Genomic DNA, 16,476 nt, shown 5'->3' with positions numbered 1-16,476 from the left:
ATTCTGTCCTATCACATTGCTGGTCTTCTCTGCTGGCTATATTCCTTTGTGGAGCCTGCTTCATAGTTCCAGTACCACTGCCAAGGAGAGACTATCTTGGTATCATCTGCTTGTTGTCTCACCGATCTACCCTACACTTTTCTCCTGTTAAAGTGAGGTTGTAGGAGGCTATTCTTCTGGTAGTTACTACTTTACCTTGTTTCACTAGTGCATGTGCTTATGTTTCCACACCTTGGGTCCTTGCCTATTTCTGCATGCTATTACTAGCCAAGGTTATAGTGCTCTGCTATCTCTCTCTGTTCGCTAAACATGTAGGAGGAACAATTTGACAAACTTTTATGCAGCCAGGTCCAAAGTGAGGTTTGCTACTGTTGTGATTAGGGATATTCCAGCCTGTGGAGGAGCCACTAGAGACATTGCAGCTAGGAATATTAGGCTATGTGCGCACGTGTGCGTAATTCATGCAGTTACGCTGCGCTTTGTAGCACAGCGTAACTGCATGTGTCCTGCGTCCCCTGCATAATCTATGGAGATTGTGCAGGGGCCGTGCGCACGTGGCGTTTTAGAGCGCAGTGCTTCGGCTACTGCCAAAGCGCTGCGTTCTAAGAAGTGACATGTCACTTCTTCCGTGCGCTTTGCCGGCTCTGTCTATGGCAGGAGCTGCAGGCAGAGCGCATGGAATCGGCTTTTTTTTTTTTCCCTACGGACATTTCTGCAGTGATTTAAAGCGCACATGTGCTCTTCAGATCGCTGCAGAAATTTCTGCAGTGACTGTACGCAACGTGCGCACATAGCCTAAGTCTGTACAGGAACCAGTTGGGCCAGGTGCAGTAGAATAGATATAGGTTCTATAAACCTGTGTTGAGAATCTCATATGCATAAAAGGGCCTAAGGCTAGGTTCGCACACTGCGTCTTTTTGACGCTGCGTTTTTGTGCGGTTTTGGTCGCTAAAAACGCACAAAAACGCACCTGTGTCGAATAAACGCATAAAAACGCATGCGTTTTTGCCGCGATTTGGTGCGTTTTTGGCTGCGTTTTGCTGCATTTTTGATCTCTGCGTTTTTCTGCGTTTTTCCAATGCATTGCATGGGGGGAAAACGCAGAAAAATGCAGGAAAGAACTGACATGTCCATTTTTTTTTTTTAACTCAAAAACGCAGGTAAAAAAACCAGATGTGTGCAGACAGCAAAAATGAAATCTCATAGACTTTGCTGGGGAAGCAAAGTCCTGCAGTTTTGAGGCCAAAAACGCACCCGAAAAACGCGCAAAAACGCCTCGAAAAACGCACTGTGCGCACATAGCCTAAGAACTAAGAGGAAGGTAGTTGATAACTACGTTCCCTTTCTGCCTGGCATTGATCTCTGTCGGCACAAAGAGGTCATAGACCGCCCCGCCAGTGATTTTGCTGCTTCCGCTGACATCACATCGACAGAGCAGCAGCTTCTCTTTCACTCTGCTTTGTTGATGGAGTGTTACTGCCGATGTCATGCTGATTGATAGTGGCTCCCTGCTGCCAAACTACAGAGAGTCGGCTGTCAGTCAACGTGACCTAAACAGTCAGACTCGAATGACAGAGCTGCCTGGAAAGGAAAAGCTGCTTTGTTGACTTGGAGCAGCTAAATTGCAAATAGAAGTGGTCTGTGACTGCTCTGACACGGAGGCGGGTAGAAAAGGCAGATAGTTATCAACTACCTGCTGGTTAGTTTTTAGGCCAATGGTAAAAAAAAATAAACTAGTTCTGAATATTCCCTTTAAGAAAAGCAAACTTGTTAATGAATTTGGCACTTGTTTAGGCTGTTCACATGGCACATCTGATATATACTCCTGCTATGAGTGGGAATATATTTTGGTTATAAAATGCGCCAATTTTCTGGCATAAATTAAACTGACAGGTTGCATGTGACAACACAAACTGTAAACTTTTTTTTAGAAAGATGAGATATTGACACCATGTAATTGTCAAAGGTCACCAAATTATCAAATTCTATACCTCAACAATTGCTAAACGTACCTAATTCTGGCTCATTGCAGGGTCTTCTCCTTGGCCAGTTTATCCCTGCCTTAGATAAAAATTGTTCAAGGCTAGAAACTCAAGATTAATTATTTCTGATTTTTACCGTTGTTAAACCTTTATTTTCCAGGTGCGCACCACCCTGCAGACCACCGAAGAGTTAGAAGAGACGCCTTGTGCTGACTGTGAACATAGCAGTTGTATCTGTGCAGATGAGAGCAAAACCTTCTACTGGAACCTGAAAGCCTCCAAACTGGGTATGATGGGAGCTGGTAATCTATGCTTTATAGTCACAACACGTAGATCACCATAGGGTTACAATCAGGCCAATTGCATTAGATGTCAAGGTTGGAATTTATTCTGTCATTGAGTACTTGGGATTGATCAAGCTACATGGCCTCAGCAAGGCAATCTCATGTCTTTGTATTGCATATGAACAATGGCCATCATAGAGGAGGAAAATAGAGTAGCATCCACTCTGATAACTTCCCATCAGTCATGCATAAATTGATAACTTTACCTTTTAAAGGGAACTTGTCAGGTGCAATATGCACCCAGAACCACGAGCAGTTCTGGGTGTATATTGCTAATCCCTGCCTAAGTGTCTCTGTATCTAGTAGCATAGATAAAGAGATCTTTAGAAAAAATATTTTTAAAGATCCTTTATAATGATACGCTATTGAGCGCAGGGACTAGTCACAAGGGCGTTAGTTCCTGCACTCATTCCGCCCTCTTAGCATGTTAGGATTTCCATAAGGGCGTACTAACATGCTATTCAATGCCCATTGCCCAGTGGTGACGCGTGTACCTGTATGCATTGCACCACCTCAGACATCAGTGCACATGATCAGTACTTATGGCACACTAGACCTCTCTAAAGCCGGGACGCGTACATCTGGCTTCATAGAGCGCATGACCGAATGTGCAGACACTTATGATCATGCACACTAATCCTAAGCCCAGCATTCTGAGGCGGTGCATGGGTGCCAATTGCATGAGTTGCTTGTACACCTTGAAAGGCGCTATCAGTGCTAAGCATTTCATAGAACAACATATGCTCCTATACAGACAATATCTATTGCAGGAAAGACCCTGCATGTTTCAGCAAGACAATGCAAAGCCACATACTGCATTAATCACAATAGCATTTGCAGAAGAAGAATTTCTGTGATGAATGGGTGCCTGCAGTCCGAACCTTTTTACCAATAGAAAACACTTGCCACATTATGAAATGAAAAATCAAGCAAATGTGGCGCCCTGGACAAGCCAGGTCGTCACAGAACAACACCAACACACCCCACACTCCCGGTCAGGCACACCGAAGTCAGACACAAACCCTTGTTGCCTTCCTCCAGGGGCTGATGTTCACACCAGGGGGTGGGCCAAGCGGTTGGCCTCGCCCACCGAGGAGTACACAGTCCTGGAGGCGGGAAAAGTAAGGCAGAGAGATTAGTTTGGAAGTGAAGTGGAAGGAGAAAAGTGGCAGTTAAGCAGCCTGAAGTTGGTCCGGGTGTGTGGCCTGGACGGATCAGCAAGGTTGGCAGACGGTGGTGAGCGTCTGCAGGAGTGGCCTATTGGAGCTTGCCGTAAGGATCGTGGACGGGTGGTGGCCCGGCGGTACCGGACCGGTACGCAAAGAGAAGCCAGCACAATCCGGCAGGGGCTTACGGACCCCGGCAAGGCTAGGAGTCGCTGTGAATTTGCCAAATTCATTGGCGAAGGGAACCTCCTGGGTTTCCCAGGAGCCAAGTCCCGTCAGAAGGCAACCGTCCAACCGAGAGAGGGAAACACAGTCACTGCCAAGGCTAAAGTTCCCAGGGCCAGAGCCTGTGGGCAAAAGGGGCTCCTTCAGCACCCATCCAAGCTGGGGGAGCGGGTTACCGGTGGGAACCCATTGGAACCGTACACGTTACACAGGTGCAGGGAAAGGCAGTCACCATCAACCTGCCGAGAGGAGAAACACCGCAGCCGTCTGTGGGACCCGTCCATCCAGCCGTGTGTTTTACCGAGAACTGTGTCCTCATCATTGGCTGAATGAGTACCACCGTGCCGTGTGGCACAGCGCTGCCCCCGCGACCCTGCACCTCGCCAGGCCCCGTAACCCGCTTGCCATCCATCCCTACCCCCTCACCGGGCCCCGGGACAACCAACCCCCCTACCCACGGAGGGGAGAACTAACATCCAGGCTGCTCCCTGTCATCGCTCCCGGGATCCCCGTCCAGAGCAGCGGTGGTGTCACCAATATCACCACAACCGTGGGTGGCGTCACGGACAATATCCAATCCCCACAATCAATCCCCACCCTTTTCACTCACGGGCGAGGAACGCCGCTCGAGTCCCCGGGATCCGGCCCACCGCTCGAGCCACCACCGAGCAGCAGCAGCAGCCGGACCCGAGCAGTGGGAGAGCGCAGCGTCCCCTCCTCCGCCCGCGACATCTTGGCGTCACGAACAGGATCTTACCGCTCTGCCGTCTGGTAGAGGTGCGCCTTGTTACCGCCGGAGGTGTCCGGCCGAAAAATTGGAGAAGCCGCCATCTTGGGCGCGAAAAATTCCCGCTCGAGCGTCTCCTCGAGTAGTGGAGGCGCGAAGGCCGAAGCCCCGCCCCAGTAGAGGAGGAGCCGGAAACAAGATGTCTGCGCCCGACGAAGCCGCTGGAGGAGCGGCGGACGCAGTCGTGGGGGCACCCGTAGATGGGAATGGGCCTGCACAGGTCCCGGCCGCGCTGGCGGGGGGCGCCGCGGCCCCAGCTCTCGCTCAGGTGATGCCGTTCTCTCTGCCCTATGTGCCCGGAACTGCCTAGCTACCGCAGTACGATGGGAAACCTGATGCCTTGCAGGTTTTCCGGAAAAAGCTTAGTCCGCTACTAGAGCTGTACCCCCTGACTGATAAGCAACATGCAGCGCTAGTGATGGGGCAGCTAACCGGCGCGGCTGAGCAAGAGGCGGAGACCTGGGCCGAGGGGGACCGGTCCTCTGTAGCCACCATCTTTGAGAAGTTGCAGACCGCCTTTGAGACCCGTACTGAGGCAGAGTTGCGGATGGAGTTCTATCAATGCCGGCAACGGCCCGCAGATAGCATTCGGGACTATGCCTTGCGCCTGCAAACCGCACTCCGCACACTGAAGCGGGTGGACACCATCAACAGTGCGGACAGTAACAAAATGTTAAGTGAGCAGTTTGTGCAGGGGATGAGGTCCTCAGAGGACCTTCGGCTGTGGGCCCTAGAACACCCTGATGTGAACTTTTCCGTATTAAAGGAACGGGCCATCAAAGCTCTGCAACCCCCTGCATCTGTAGCCCCTGAGCCAGCCCCGTGGCTGGTTGAGACTGCTCCCGTTGTGGTGGCCCCTACCCCACCAGCACCTCCAGTGCCTGCAGCCCCAAGCGGAACGATGGAAGAACTCGCTGCTCAGGTTCGCCGCATGGATGGGGACCTCACTAAGATCCTCGCCGCACTCCAGCCTCCGACCAGATCCCAGGCTCCGGTGAAGATGCAGCTCGCCGACAGCCCTGAGGACGTCCCCTGGACGCAGCGGCGAAGGGCCAATGACTCACGGTATGGATCCCCAATCTGTTACAGGTGCAGCAAACCCGGCCACTACTCCCGACGGTGTCCGTTAAACGAGCAACCCCTGTGTAATACTATTGTATGTTTTGAGGATTTCGATAGCGTTAGGGCAATGACAGCCAGAGACGAGTTTGTGGTACAAGATGTTTATGATATGTAACCACGGTAGATACACAACGGAAATACACAGTATAACAAACACATGAAAATACCTTTCCGAAACGGAGCGAAGGGGATTCCCGGGGCCACGCACCGGAATCCCCCAGGGAGACCACCAGAGTGAACCCCTATACAGGGACTGTCCGGCAATCAACCCCGGAAGGCCTAAATGCGCCGCAGCCGGGACACAAGGGGCAAGCGGTAAAGTCCAGAAGTGTCCGTACAGGATGAAAGTCCAGAATGGTTATGAACCGGAAGAAACCGGGCAGACGTGCTGACCAAAGACGGCAGACGGAGTCCGGGCACAGTTTGAAGAAACCGGGTATGGTCCAGAGTCGGTCGGTAGATTTTCAGGAGGATCCAAAGGTAATCAAGTAGCAGCAGCAGCAAAGCAGGAGCACACAGCAAGCAGTATACTCAGGCACTGGACTAGGCTTAGAGGCGGCCTTTTAAGCAGCTGGACAGGAAGTAGGGCAACAGAACATAAAACTCCATGTTAACCGGGTCAGGGCCCGGCTTGTCCGGGTACCGTCGATGAAACTGAGCGATCTTCCGGGGTGCTCGAATGTTACCCACCGGTTCCCAGGAATCGTCCTCGGGGGCGTACCCCTGCCAACGTACCAGATATTGAAGCCGACGACGATGGAGCCGGGAGTCAATAATGTCCTCAACCACGAACTGTTCCTCGCCGTCGACCATCACAGGCGGAGGAGGAGGCATGACACGACCATGAAACGTATTGGGAGAGACGGATTTGAGGAGAGAAACATGAAAGACCGGGTGTACCTTTAGATGGTGCGGTAACCGCAGCCGACAGGCCACAGGGCTCACGATCCCGGTGATCTTGAACGGACCGATGAATTTTTGTCCCAGCTTCTGCGAAGGGACACCCAATCTCAGGTTCTTGGTGGACAACCATACAGAGTCCCCTACCTTATACATGGGTGCCGGTTTCCGGTGAGCGTCTGCCGACCTCTTGTAACGCTCCTGAGCTGTAGCCACAGTGTCCTTCAGAACCTCCAGATTTTGTCGTAGCTCTGTCAATCTGTCCTCCACCGCAGGCACTGAGACCGCAACCGGTGACCTAGGCAAAATAGTCGGATGGTAACCCAAGTTAGCAAAGAAGGGCGTTACCTTAGTGGAGCTGCTTTGAGTGTTGTTATACGAGAACTCCGCCAACGGAAGCATCTTCAACCAATCGTCCTGCAGATGGCTGACATAACAGCGAAGGTATTGTTCCAGGGTTTGATTGGTCCGTTCGGTTTGCCCATTTGTCTGAGGATGGTATGCAGAAGACAAACAGACATCAATCTGGAGTGCCGTACAAAACCCCTTCCAGAACCTAGACGTGAACTGCACGCCCCGGTCAGAGATGATCTCATCTGGTACCCCATGCAATCGGAATACGTTCTGGATAACCAGATCCACTGTCTCTGCGGCTGAGGGAAGACCGGCACACGGAATAAAGTGAGCAGCTTTAGTCAACCGATCCACCACCACTAAAATGGTATTGTGACCGTCTGAGACGGGCAACTCCACAATAAAATCCATTGAGATAGACCCCCAAGGGCGAGATGGCACGGGTAACGGTTGGAGGAGTCCTGTAGGAGCCACACGAGGGACCTTGCACCGGGCACAAACCACACATGAGTGGACATAGTCCTTTACATCCTTTAAACAGGTAGGCCACCAGAAAAAACGGTTCAGAAATTCCTGCGTCTTCTGTACCCCCCTATGACCAGCCAACACGGAGTCATGGACCAACTTGAGAACCCGAAGTCTTACGGCCTCCGGGACATAAATGCGTCGCTCTCTCAACCACACACCATTCCGAAGAACAAGAGTTACATCATTCGGGGGGGCAGCAAGAAATACGTCACCATCATAGGCCAGCTTGATGTCCTTCCACAAGTCCTGGTCCTGGATTACTCCAACGAAATTGGCATCCGATAACACGGTCTGAGACGGGGTTCCAGGTACGGAGTCCACGGCGTGGATTCGGGACAAGGCATCGGCTTTCCCATTACGTGAACCTGGACGGTATGTAACGACAAAATTGAACTGGTTAAGGAATAGGCTCCAACGGGCTTGCCGTGGAGACAGGCACCTGGCAGACTTAAGAAATTCCAGATTACGATGATCTGTGAGTACTATCACTTGCTGCGCGGCTCCCTGTAAATGGTGTCTCCATTCCTTGAAAGCGGAAATAATCGCTAACAATTCCTTGTCCGCAATGTCATAGTTCCTTTCTGCAGGGGACAACCGGCGGGAAAAGAAAGCACACGGATGTAAGAGACTCTTGTCCCCAGTCCTTTGAGAAAGGATGGCCCCTAATGCGTAGTCGGAAGCGTCGACTTCCACGATAAAGGGAAGTGCGGGATTCGGATGTACCAATATAGGCGCTGAGGTAAAACAAACCTTGAGACGATGGAAAGCTTCCTGGGCCTGGGCGGACCACACAAACTTCTGTCCTTTCTTGGTTAACAGAGTGATGGGACGAACGATCTCTGAAAAATTACGGATAAAACGTCGGTAAAAGTTGGCAAAACCGACAAAGCGTTGTACCTCTTTGATGTTCCCCGGTTCCGGCCAGTCTAGAATTGCTTGTATCTTGCCAGACTCCATGTTCAGTCCCTGAGGAGAGATGACATAACCTAAGAATTGTATTTGTGAGCAATGGAATTCGCATTTCTCCAGTTTGATGTACAGGTGGTTTTCCCTCAGCCGGGTAAGTACGGTCTTGACGTGTTCCTGGTGTTCCTGTAGGGAATCAGAAAAGATTAGGATATCGTCCAGATAAATCACCATGAATTGGTCCATGATATCCCTAAAAATATCATTAACTAGATGTTGGAAAGTCGCGGGAGCGTTACAAAGTCCAAAAGGCATCACTAGGTACTCAAAATGTCCATACCGACATCGGAACGCGGTCTTCCACTCGTCTCCGGGACGTATACGGAGTAGATTGTATGCCCCACGGAGATCCAATTTGGTGAATATTTTTGCCTGTTGGACCCTCTCCAATAGCTCAGGAATCAACGGTAACGGATACCGGTTCCGGATAGTTATTTTATTCAGTTCCCGGTAGTCAATACAGGGTCTCAGAGTCCCCTCTTTCTTTTTCACGAAAAAGATGGGTGCCCCTGCTGGTGAGGTAGACGGACGAATAAATCCCTTAGCTAGACTTTCATCAATGTATTCCTTTAGTGCTTCTAGCTCAGGTGCCGCCAACGGGTAGACATGACCAAACGGGATCTCCGCCCCTGGGAGTAAGTCTATGGGGCAATCATACGGTCTATGCGGGGGAAGCCGATCGGCTTTTCTTTTGTCGCATATATCCGCAAAGTCATTATACACCGGGGGTAGAACAGGTACCTGTACAGTGCCTTCCGCATTCGGTGTTACTGGAACCGGAACAGTTGGACTAATGGTCGGAATACTCTGCGGTGGGAAGGATATTTCCTTAGTTTCCCAATCGATGACCGGATTTGTAGACCGTAGCCACGGAATACCTAGAATAATCGGAAAATGAGGAGAAGAAATTAACATGAAAACAAGGGTCTCCTGCTGACCTGGCTTCATGACGCATTCTAGCGGTACGGTTTCCCGATCAACTGGTCCAGAGATTAACGGAGATCCGTCAACCGTCTCCATGGTAACCGGTGAGGATCTTTGCTGAGTCCGGATACCGTGTTTCCTGGCAAAAGAGGAGTCCATGAAATTTCCCCCTGCCCCAGAATCGATCATTGCAGAGGTAGGTATTAGCTGTCCTTCCCACCGGATCTGAATGGGGAGCGAGCAATGGGTATATTTCCCTTCCGAGTCCTTCGGTGAGGTTGACATTACAGTCAAGGGAAATACCGCATCCAAGTGTCCGCTTGCCTCAGAGATATCGGACTCTGCGTCCGTGTTGTCACACTCTGCCATGGCTGCCAATACCTTATTTGGGCGATTCGGACGTTTCGGGCAGTCGATCAAGAAATGGTCCGATTGACCGCAATAGAAACACAAACGCTCACGGAGCCGGTGTTCGCGACGTTCATTGGTCTCTCGCTTTTGCAGAGAGTCCACTTGCATAGGAACGTCCTCGGCCTCCCGTGGCGTCCTGAGAGCGGGTTCTCTGGAAGGAAATGCAAAGTTGTTCACACTTTTTACAGCTGCCCATTTTTCCTGTCTACGTTCCGTCAAGCGGGTATCAATACGCACACAGTGCTGGAGAAACAGTTCAAAATCCCCTGGAGATTCGGAACGGGCTAACTCGTCTTTGATGGTACCGGACAAACCCTTTCTGAAAACAGACAATAATGCATTGTTTCCCCAGTCGGTGTCTACCACTAACCTCTTAAATTCAGTGGCGTATTCAACGACAGAACGCTTTCCCTGACGTAAGGAAAGGAGAGCCGATTCAGCGGTAGCACGGCGATTCGGATCATCAAACATCTGTGCCATTGCGGTCAGAAAGTCCTCCAGGTGATTTAAACGGATGTCCCGGTTCTCTATCATAGGATTAGCCCAAGCCAGTGCTCGTGAGGTTAATAACATAATTATACATAACACCTTGGACCGGTCAGAACGGTAATAATCAGCATGTACATCAAAAAACAGTATACATTGGTTCACAAATCCACGAAACTGACTACGGTCACCATTGAAACGGAATGGGGGTAACCTAGGCATACCGGCAGCTGATACGGACGTAGTGGGGCCGGCTTCCTGAGCCTCCACTCTGACTTGCAAATCCTGTATAGCCGGACCCAGTACCTGGTGATCATGGCCCAGCTGTGTCTCCACATCTCTAAGTTTAGTCTGCACCACCTCCATCTCCTGCTGCAAGGAGTTAATCATAGAAAAGAGCTGATCTACTCGTGTCTCAGTCATTGCCCCAGCGAAATCCTCTTAGTGGCCTGAGTATAATGTAATACTATTGTATGTTTTGAGGATTTCGATAGCGTTAGGGCAATGACAGCCAGAGACGAGTTTGTGGTACAAGATGTTTATGATATGTAACCACGGTAGATACACAACGGAAATACACAGTATAACAAACACATGAAAATACCTTTCCGAAACGGAGCGAAGGGGATTCCCGGGGCCACGCACCGGACTCCCCCAGGGAGACCACCAGAGCGAACCCCTATACAGGGACTGTCCGGCAATCAACCCCGGAAGGCCTAAATGCGCCGCAGCCGGGACACAAGGGGCAAGCGGTAAAGTCCAGAAGTGTCCGTACGGGATGAAAGTCCAGAATGGTTATGAACCGGAAGAAACCGGGCAGACGTGCTGACCAAAGACGGCAGACGGAGTCCGGGCACAGTTTGAAGAAACCGGGTATGGTCCAGAGTCGGTCGGTAGATTTTCAGGAGGATCCAAAGGTAATCAAGTAGCAGCAGCAGCAAAGCAGGAGCACACAGCAAGCAGTATACTCAGGCACTGGACTAGGCTTAGAGGCGGCCTTTTAAGCAGCTGGACAGGAAGTAGGGCAACAGAACATAAAACTCCATGTTAACCGAGGGCAAGCTCTTTCAAAAGAGGACTGGAAAACCCGGAAACCTGACACCCTGGGGCCACGGGCCAATCCTCAGGAGTAGAACCCCATGGCCCCCCAGACTGGCAGGACCGGTACATCGGGGCCCGGCCCATCATCCCCGTGGCTGTGGACGGCATACCGGTGATGGGTCTCCTGGACACTGGATCACAGGTAACCACCATACCATACACACTGTATCAACGGTATTGGGGAAAAGACGAACTGGCTCCCCCAGATGCCAGTATGACACTGATTGCTGCTGATGGACTCCCATTGACCCAAGTGGGGTACAAGCAAGTGGCCATGACTGTGGGATGAGCTGAACTGCAAGACCAGGGTATGATTGTGATAATGAATTAACCCGAAGGTAGTGCTAGGGACTAACGTAATGGAGCACTGTATGAGTGATGTGCTCACCCTACTGCAGCAGCTGGCCGCCACGGCGGCGGGGAGCCGACAGAGAGCTGTGCAGCGTGAGATCTGAGCCCTGATGTACCGCCAACATGTGAACTCGACAGGAGGAGAGATTGGTGGGGTGAGAGTGATGGATGTTGCCCCTTTGATTGTACCTCCCAGGAGCGAGATGATGATTTGGTGTAGGGCAGCGGTAGGGCCCCAGGGGCGTGACTACACCGCCATGATAGAGCCCATGCCTTCTGAACACTGGCCCACAGTAATGGCCGCCCGAGGGGTGGTAGATGTAAAGAAGGGGAGAGTGCCCGTAAGGGTGCTGAACTGCGGGGAGGAAGAAGTCAGGCTTCCCCGGTACACTACCCTTGCCAAGTTGTTCACTCTGGATCCCCACACCATCCGCAAGGCCGTTCCCCCAACCTCACCACCTACTGCCAGCACTCACCCACCCCAAGGGGAGTTAGACGAGTGGTGCCGACAGCTACATGTAGGCACTGACGATACCCCTACACATCACAAAGAAGGGGTATACTGGGTGGTTCGGGAGTATGAGCGAGTTTTTAGCAAACATCCCCTAGACTTTGGGCAGATTAAAGGGGTCCAACACGATATCCCCACCGGTGAGCACCCCCCTATCAAAGAGAGGTACAGGCCTATTCCCCCTGCACACTACCAATGTGCCAAGGACATGTTGAGGAACATGAAGGAGGCAGGGGTTATTAGGGACAGCTGTAGTCCCTGGGCCGCCCCGTTGGTACTGGTTAAGAAGAAGGATGGCACCATGCGGATGTGTGTGGTTTACCGAAAAATTAACCAGATAATGCATAAGGATGCTTACCCTCTGCCCCGCATTGAGGAATCTCTGGCTGCGCTGAGAACCGCTAACTATTTTTCCACCCTTGACCTCACCAGTGGGTACTGGCAGGTGGCTGTGGCGCCAGAAGACCGAGAGAAGACTGCATGTGCCACCCCTATGGGACTCTGCGAGTTTAATAGCATGCCGTTCGGGCTGTGCAATGCCCCTGGAACCTTCCAACGGCTGATGGAATGCTGTCTGGGGCATCTCAATTTTGAGACCGTTCTGCTGTACCTAGATGATGTGATCGTGTACTCCCAGACATATGAAGCCCACCTGGAGCACCTAGCCGAGGTGTTCGCGTCCCTTGCCAAATATGGGATGAAGTTGAAGCCCTCAAAGTGTCATCTGCTGAAACCCAGAGTGCAGTACCTAGGGCATGTGGTCAGTGCAGAGGGTGTCGCCCCTGACCCTGAGAAAATCTCCGCCATCCAGGACTGGCTGAGGCCGACCACGGTGAGAGAGGTGAGGCAGTTCCTAGGCCTAGTGGGGTATTACCGTCGCTTCATTAAGGGGTACACGAAGATGGCCGCCCCCATGCAAGACCTCCTCGTGGGACAGACCAAAGGTGGTAGACCCCTAGGAGCCCCATTGGTGTGGGAAGAAAGGCATGAGGAATCCTTCCGTCAGCTGAGAGCGGCCCTGACCGGAGAAAAAATCCTAGCATACCCTGATTACAACCACCCCTTCATCCTCTATACCGATGCCAGTAATGTAGGCTTGGGGGCAGTCCTATCCCAGGTCCAAGACGGAAAAGAAAAAGTGATTGCTTATGCTAGCCGAAGGCTTCGACCGACTGAGAGGAACCCTGAGAACTACAGCTTTTTCAAGCTTGAACTCCTGGCACTGGTGTGGGCTATCACCGAGCGGTTCCGCCATTACCTGGCAGCGGCTAAGTTTACCGCTTTCACGGATAATAACCCACTGACCCACCTGGACACAGCCAAGCTGGGCGCGTTGGAACAGCGGTGGGTGGCTAGGCTAGCCAACTACGATTTCAACATCAAGTACAGGGCTGGCCGTGTCAACGTTAATGCCGATGCACTCTCTCGGATGCCCCACCTGTTGGAAGAAGGGCCCGAGGATGACGACCTCGAAGAGATTGAGTTGCCCGCATTTCATCAGCCACCGACTGAGAAGGTGCATGTCCATCAACAACGGGTAAACCTGGACCCGCTGCCCGGTCAGGAGTGGCAAGAAGCCCAGGACCAGGCACCCGCTATCCGCCTAGTCAAGATCTTGGTGGAACAAGGCGCTGCTGGGATAGACCCTGCCGCCCCAGCCGAAGCCCAACGCCTGTGGCGAGAACGGACCCGGCTGTATCTACACCAGGGGAAGTTGTACCTTGAGCTGATTAACCCGAAGACTCATGAGAAGATCCGCCAGTTGGTGATTCCCCAAGCTAACGTGCCCACCGTCCTGCAAGCATACCATGATGGTGCTGGACACTTCGGATGGAAGAAACTAGAGATGCTGTTGAGAGAGCGGTTCTATTGGAGTGGAATGCGGGAATCTGTAGAGGCCTGGTGCCGAGAGTGTGGCCCTTGCACGCTGAGAAGGAAGGATGAGGCCAGCCAGAAGGCGCCCCTACACCCGGACCTGGAGCTGGTTGCCCTGGACCATGTAAAGCTCACCCCCAGCCGAAGTGGGTACACCTATGCTCTAACCATTGTAGACCACTATTCAAGGTTCATGGTGGTTGTCCCAGTCAAAGACCTAACTGGCCGTACCGCCGCTAGAGCGTTCCAGGCTTATTTCTGCCGACCACATGGATACCCTGAGAAGGTGCTTACTGACCAAGGCCCGGCCTTTGAAGCAGATGTATTCCATGAATTTTGTCAGTTGTACGGCTGCAAGAAAATCCGGACCACGCCTTACCATGCCCAAACCAACGGCATGTGTGAAAAGATGAACCACCTGGTCCTGGGCCTCCTCAAGACGTTGCCGCTAGAAGAGCGGAACCTGTGGCCGGAGAAGCTACCTGACTTGGTCGATATGTACAACAATATCCCTTCCAGCTCAACGAAATGCACCCCAGCATACCTGATGAGGGCTCGCCCCGGCCGGCTACCGGTGGATCTGGACATGGGATTGGAAGCCCCAGAAGCACTCCCTTCGACAGCTGAATTGGACACTCGGCGGAGGGTGCAGTATCGACAAATTCTGGAGTATGTTGAGAAGAACTTGAGTCGGAGTTGGGAACAACAGGAGCAGCGCTTCAACCAGAAGGCGTCTGCTGGCCCTTTCCAGCCTGGAGATGTAGTGCTGAAGCGAAAGAGGAGGACCCTCAAGCTGGATGATCAATGGGAGCAAACCCCATATGTCATACAGCCCACAGGATGGGAAGATGGGAAGGCCTACCAGATCAGTCGTGACCAAGGGGGCACTTTGGCCATGGTTTCCCGGGACCATATAAAGAGGTGCCCACCAGCATTGAGGGCAGCGGCTGAAGCTCCGGTTCCTAGACCGTCGGAGAAGGCAAAAGAGGTAATCCACACCATAATGGGTGACTTTCCAGCAGACTGGCCTACACAGAATGGCGCGGTGATTCTTCCAGTGATACTGTTCCCACAACCCGTGGATGAGGAAGTGATGGAAGTGGTCAACCATGAGCCAGTGCCCAGGGATGAACCTGTACCCAGCTCCCCTATGCCTCCGCCTGCCCCACATGATAGCAGGGAAGAGGAACTGATTGTTCCCTCTGCCCCACTGCCTGTCACCACTGACACCGGATCCCGGAGGTCCACTCGTCCTAACCTAGGTAGACCCCCACTTAGGTAAAGGGAAACCACTCTTTAAAGGGGGGGAATTGTGTCTGTATGTGTTGAAAGTACCGTTAAAAGTTGAAAATGAATGATAAGTGAATGATTAACCGAAGATTCACCTGATTGAAGCCTTGATTTGCACCGGTCGTTGCCGGCAACTGGTCCCCGTTGGGACCTCTTACAAACCACTGCGTAGAAACTACTACGGACAAGCCCGAGAACTGGCAGGGCAACCACGAACTTGTGGTATGTAAATAAAAATGTTATTTTATGGCTTTACCGTAACCGCCTCCGAAGAGGCTGATTTGGAGGATGGGCCTGGAGGGAAGTGTTGGCCCAGGCCCGCCACTACCGCAACCGGTGGCGATCCTCTGGGGGTTTCAGGGGTTCCCCATGGACGTGGGTCCCTTGAAAAGGACAGAACCCGCTCGGGTAACTTGTGCTGGACTGGGGGTCAAGGGGTGCTGCCTGTTTGCTTAGGGGCAGCATCAGGGCCAGGTTACTTGGGTGGGAGAGAGCGGAAGCCGTTACCGTTTAGCAATGTTTAAGTAAAGTACCTCCCGATGTGGGAAGATGTTATTATAATTGTAACCTATTTTACCGTTTATCTTTTCCAGTTTGTGAAAATAAAACCGGTGATGGACGGGCAGCCCGCGGACAGTCTGCATTTTACTAAGGGGGAATGTGGCACCCTGGACAAGCCAGGTTGTCACAGAACAACACCAACACACCCCACACTCCCGGTCAGGCACACCGAAGTCAGACACAAACCCTTGTTGCCTTCCTCCAGGGGCTGATATCCACACCAGGGGGTGGGCCAGGCGGTTGGCCCCGCCCACCGAGGAGTACACAGTCCTGGAGGCGGGAAAAGTAAGGCAGAGAGATTAGTTTGGAAGTGAAAGTGGAAGGAGAAAAGTGGCAGTTAAGCAGCCTGAAGTTGGTTCGGGTGTGTGGCCCGGACGGATCAGCAAGGTTGGCAGACGGTGGTGAGCGTCTGCAGGAGTGGCCTATTAGAGCTTGCCGTAAGGACCGTGGACGGGCGGTGGCTCAGCGGTACCGGACCGGTACGCAAAGAGAAGCCAGCACCATCCGGCAGGGGCTTACGGACCCCGGCAAGGCTAGGAGTCGCCGTGAATTTGCCAAATTCGTTAGCGAAGGGAACCTCCTGGGTTTCCCA

The 16,476-nt window shown here is 52.3% G+C and overlaps 1 protein-coding gene across 1 annotated transcript in view; it reads left to right on the top strand.

Moving 5' to 3' along the window:
- LOC142312619 (alpha-2-macroglobulin-like) overlaps window positions 1-16,476 on the top strand; it is a 179,396-nt gene that overhangs the window by 95,188 nt on the left and 67,732 nt on the right. The window contains exon 20 of the mRNA XM_075351614.1: window positions 2,143-2,269. Coding sequence (XP_075207729.1) covers window positions 2,143-2,269 — 127 coding nt within the window. The remainder of the gene's footprint in view (window positions 1-2,142; window positions 2,270-16,476) is intronic.

Source organism: Anomaloglossus baeobatrachus, chromosome 5 (assembly GCF_048569485.1).
Source record: "Anomaloglossus baeobatrachus isolate aAnoBae1 chromosome 5, aAnoBae1.hap1, whole genome shotgun sequence".
NCBI lineage: Eukaryota > Metazoa > Chordata > Amphibia > Anura > Aromobatidae > Anomaloglossus > Anomaloglossus baeobatrachus.
Note: the sequence above shows the minus strand (reverse complement) of the source record. Positions and strands in the feature narration are given on the sequence as shown.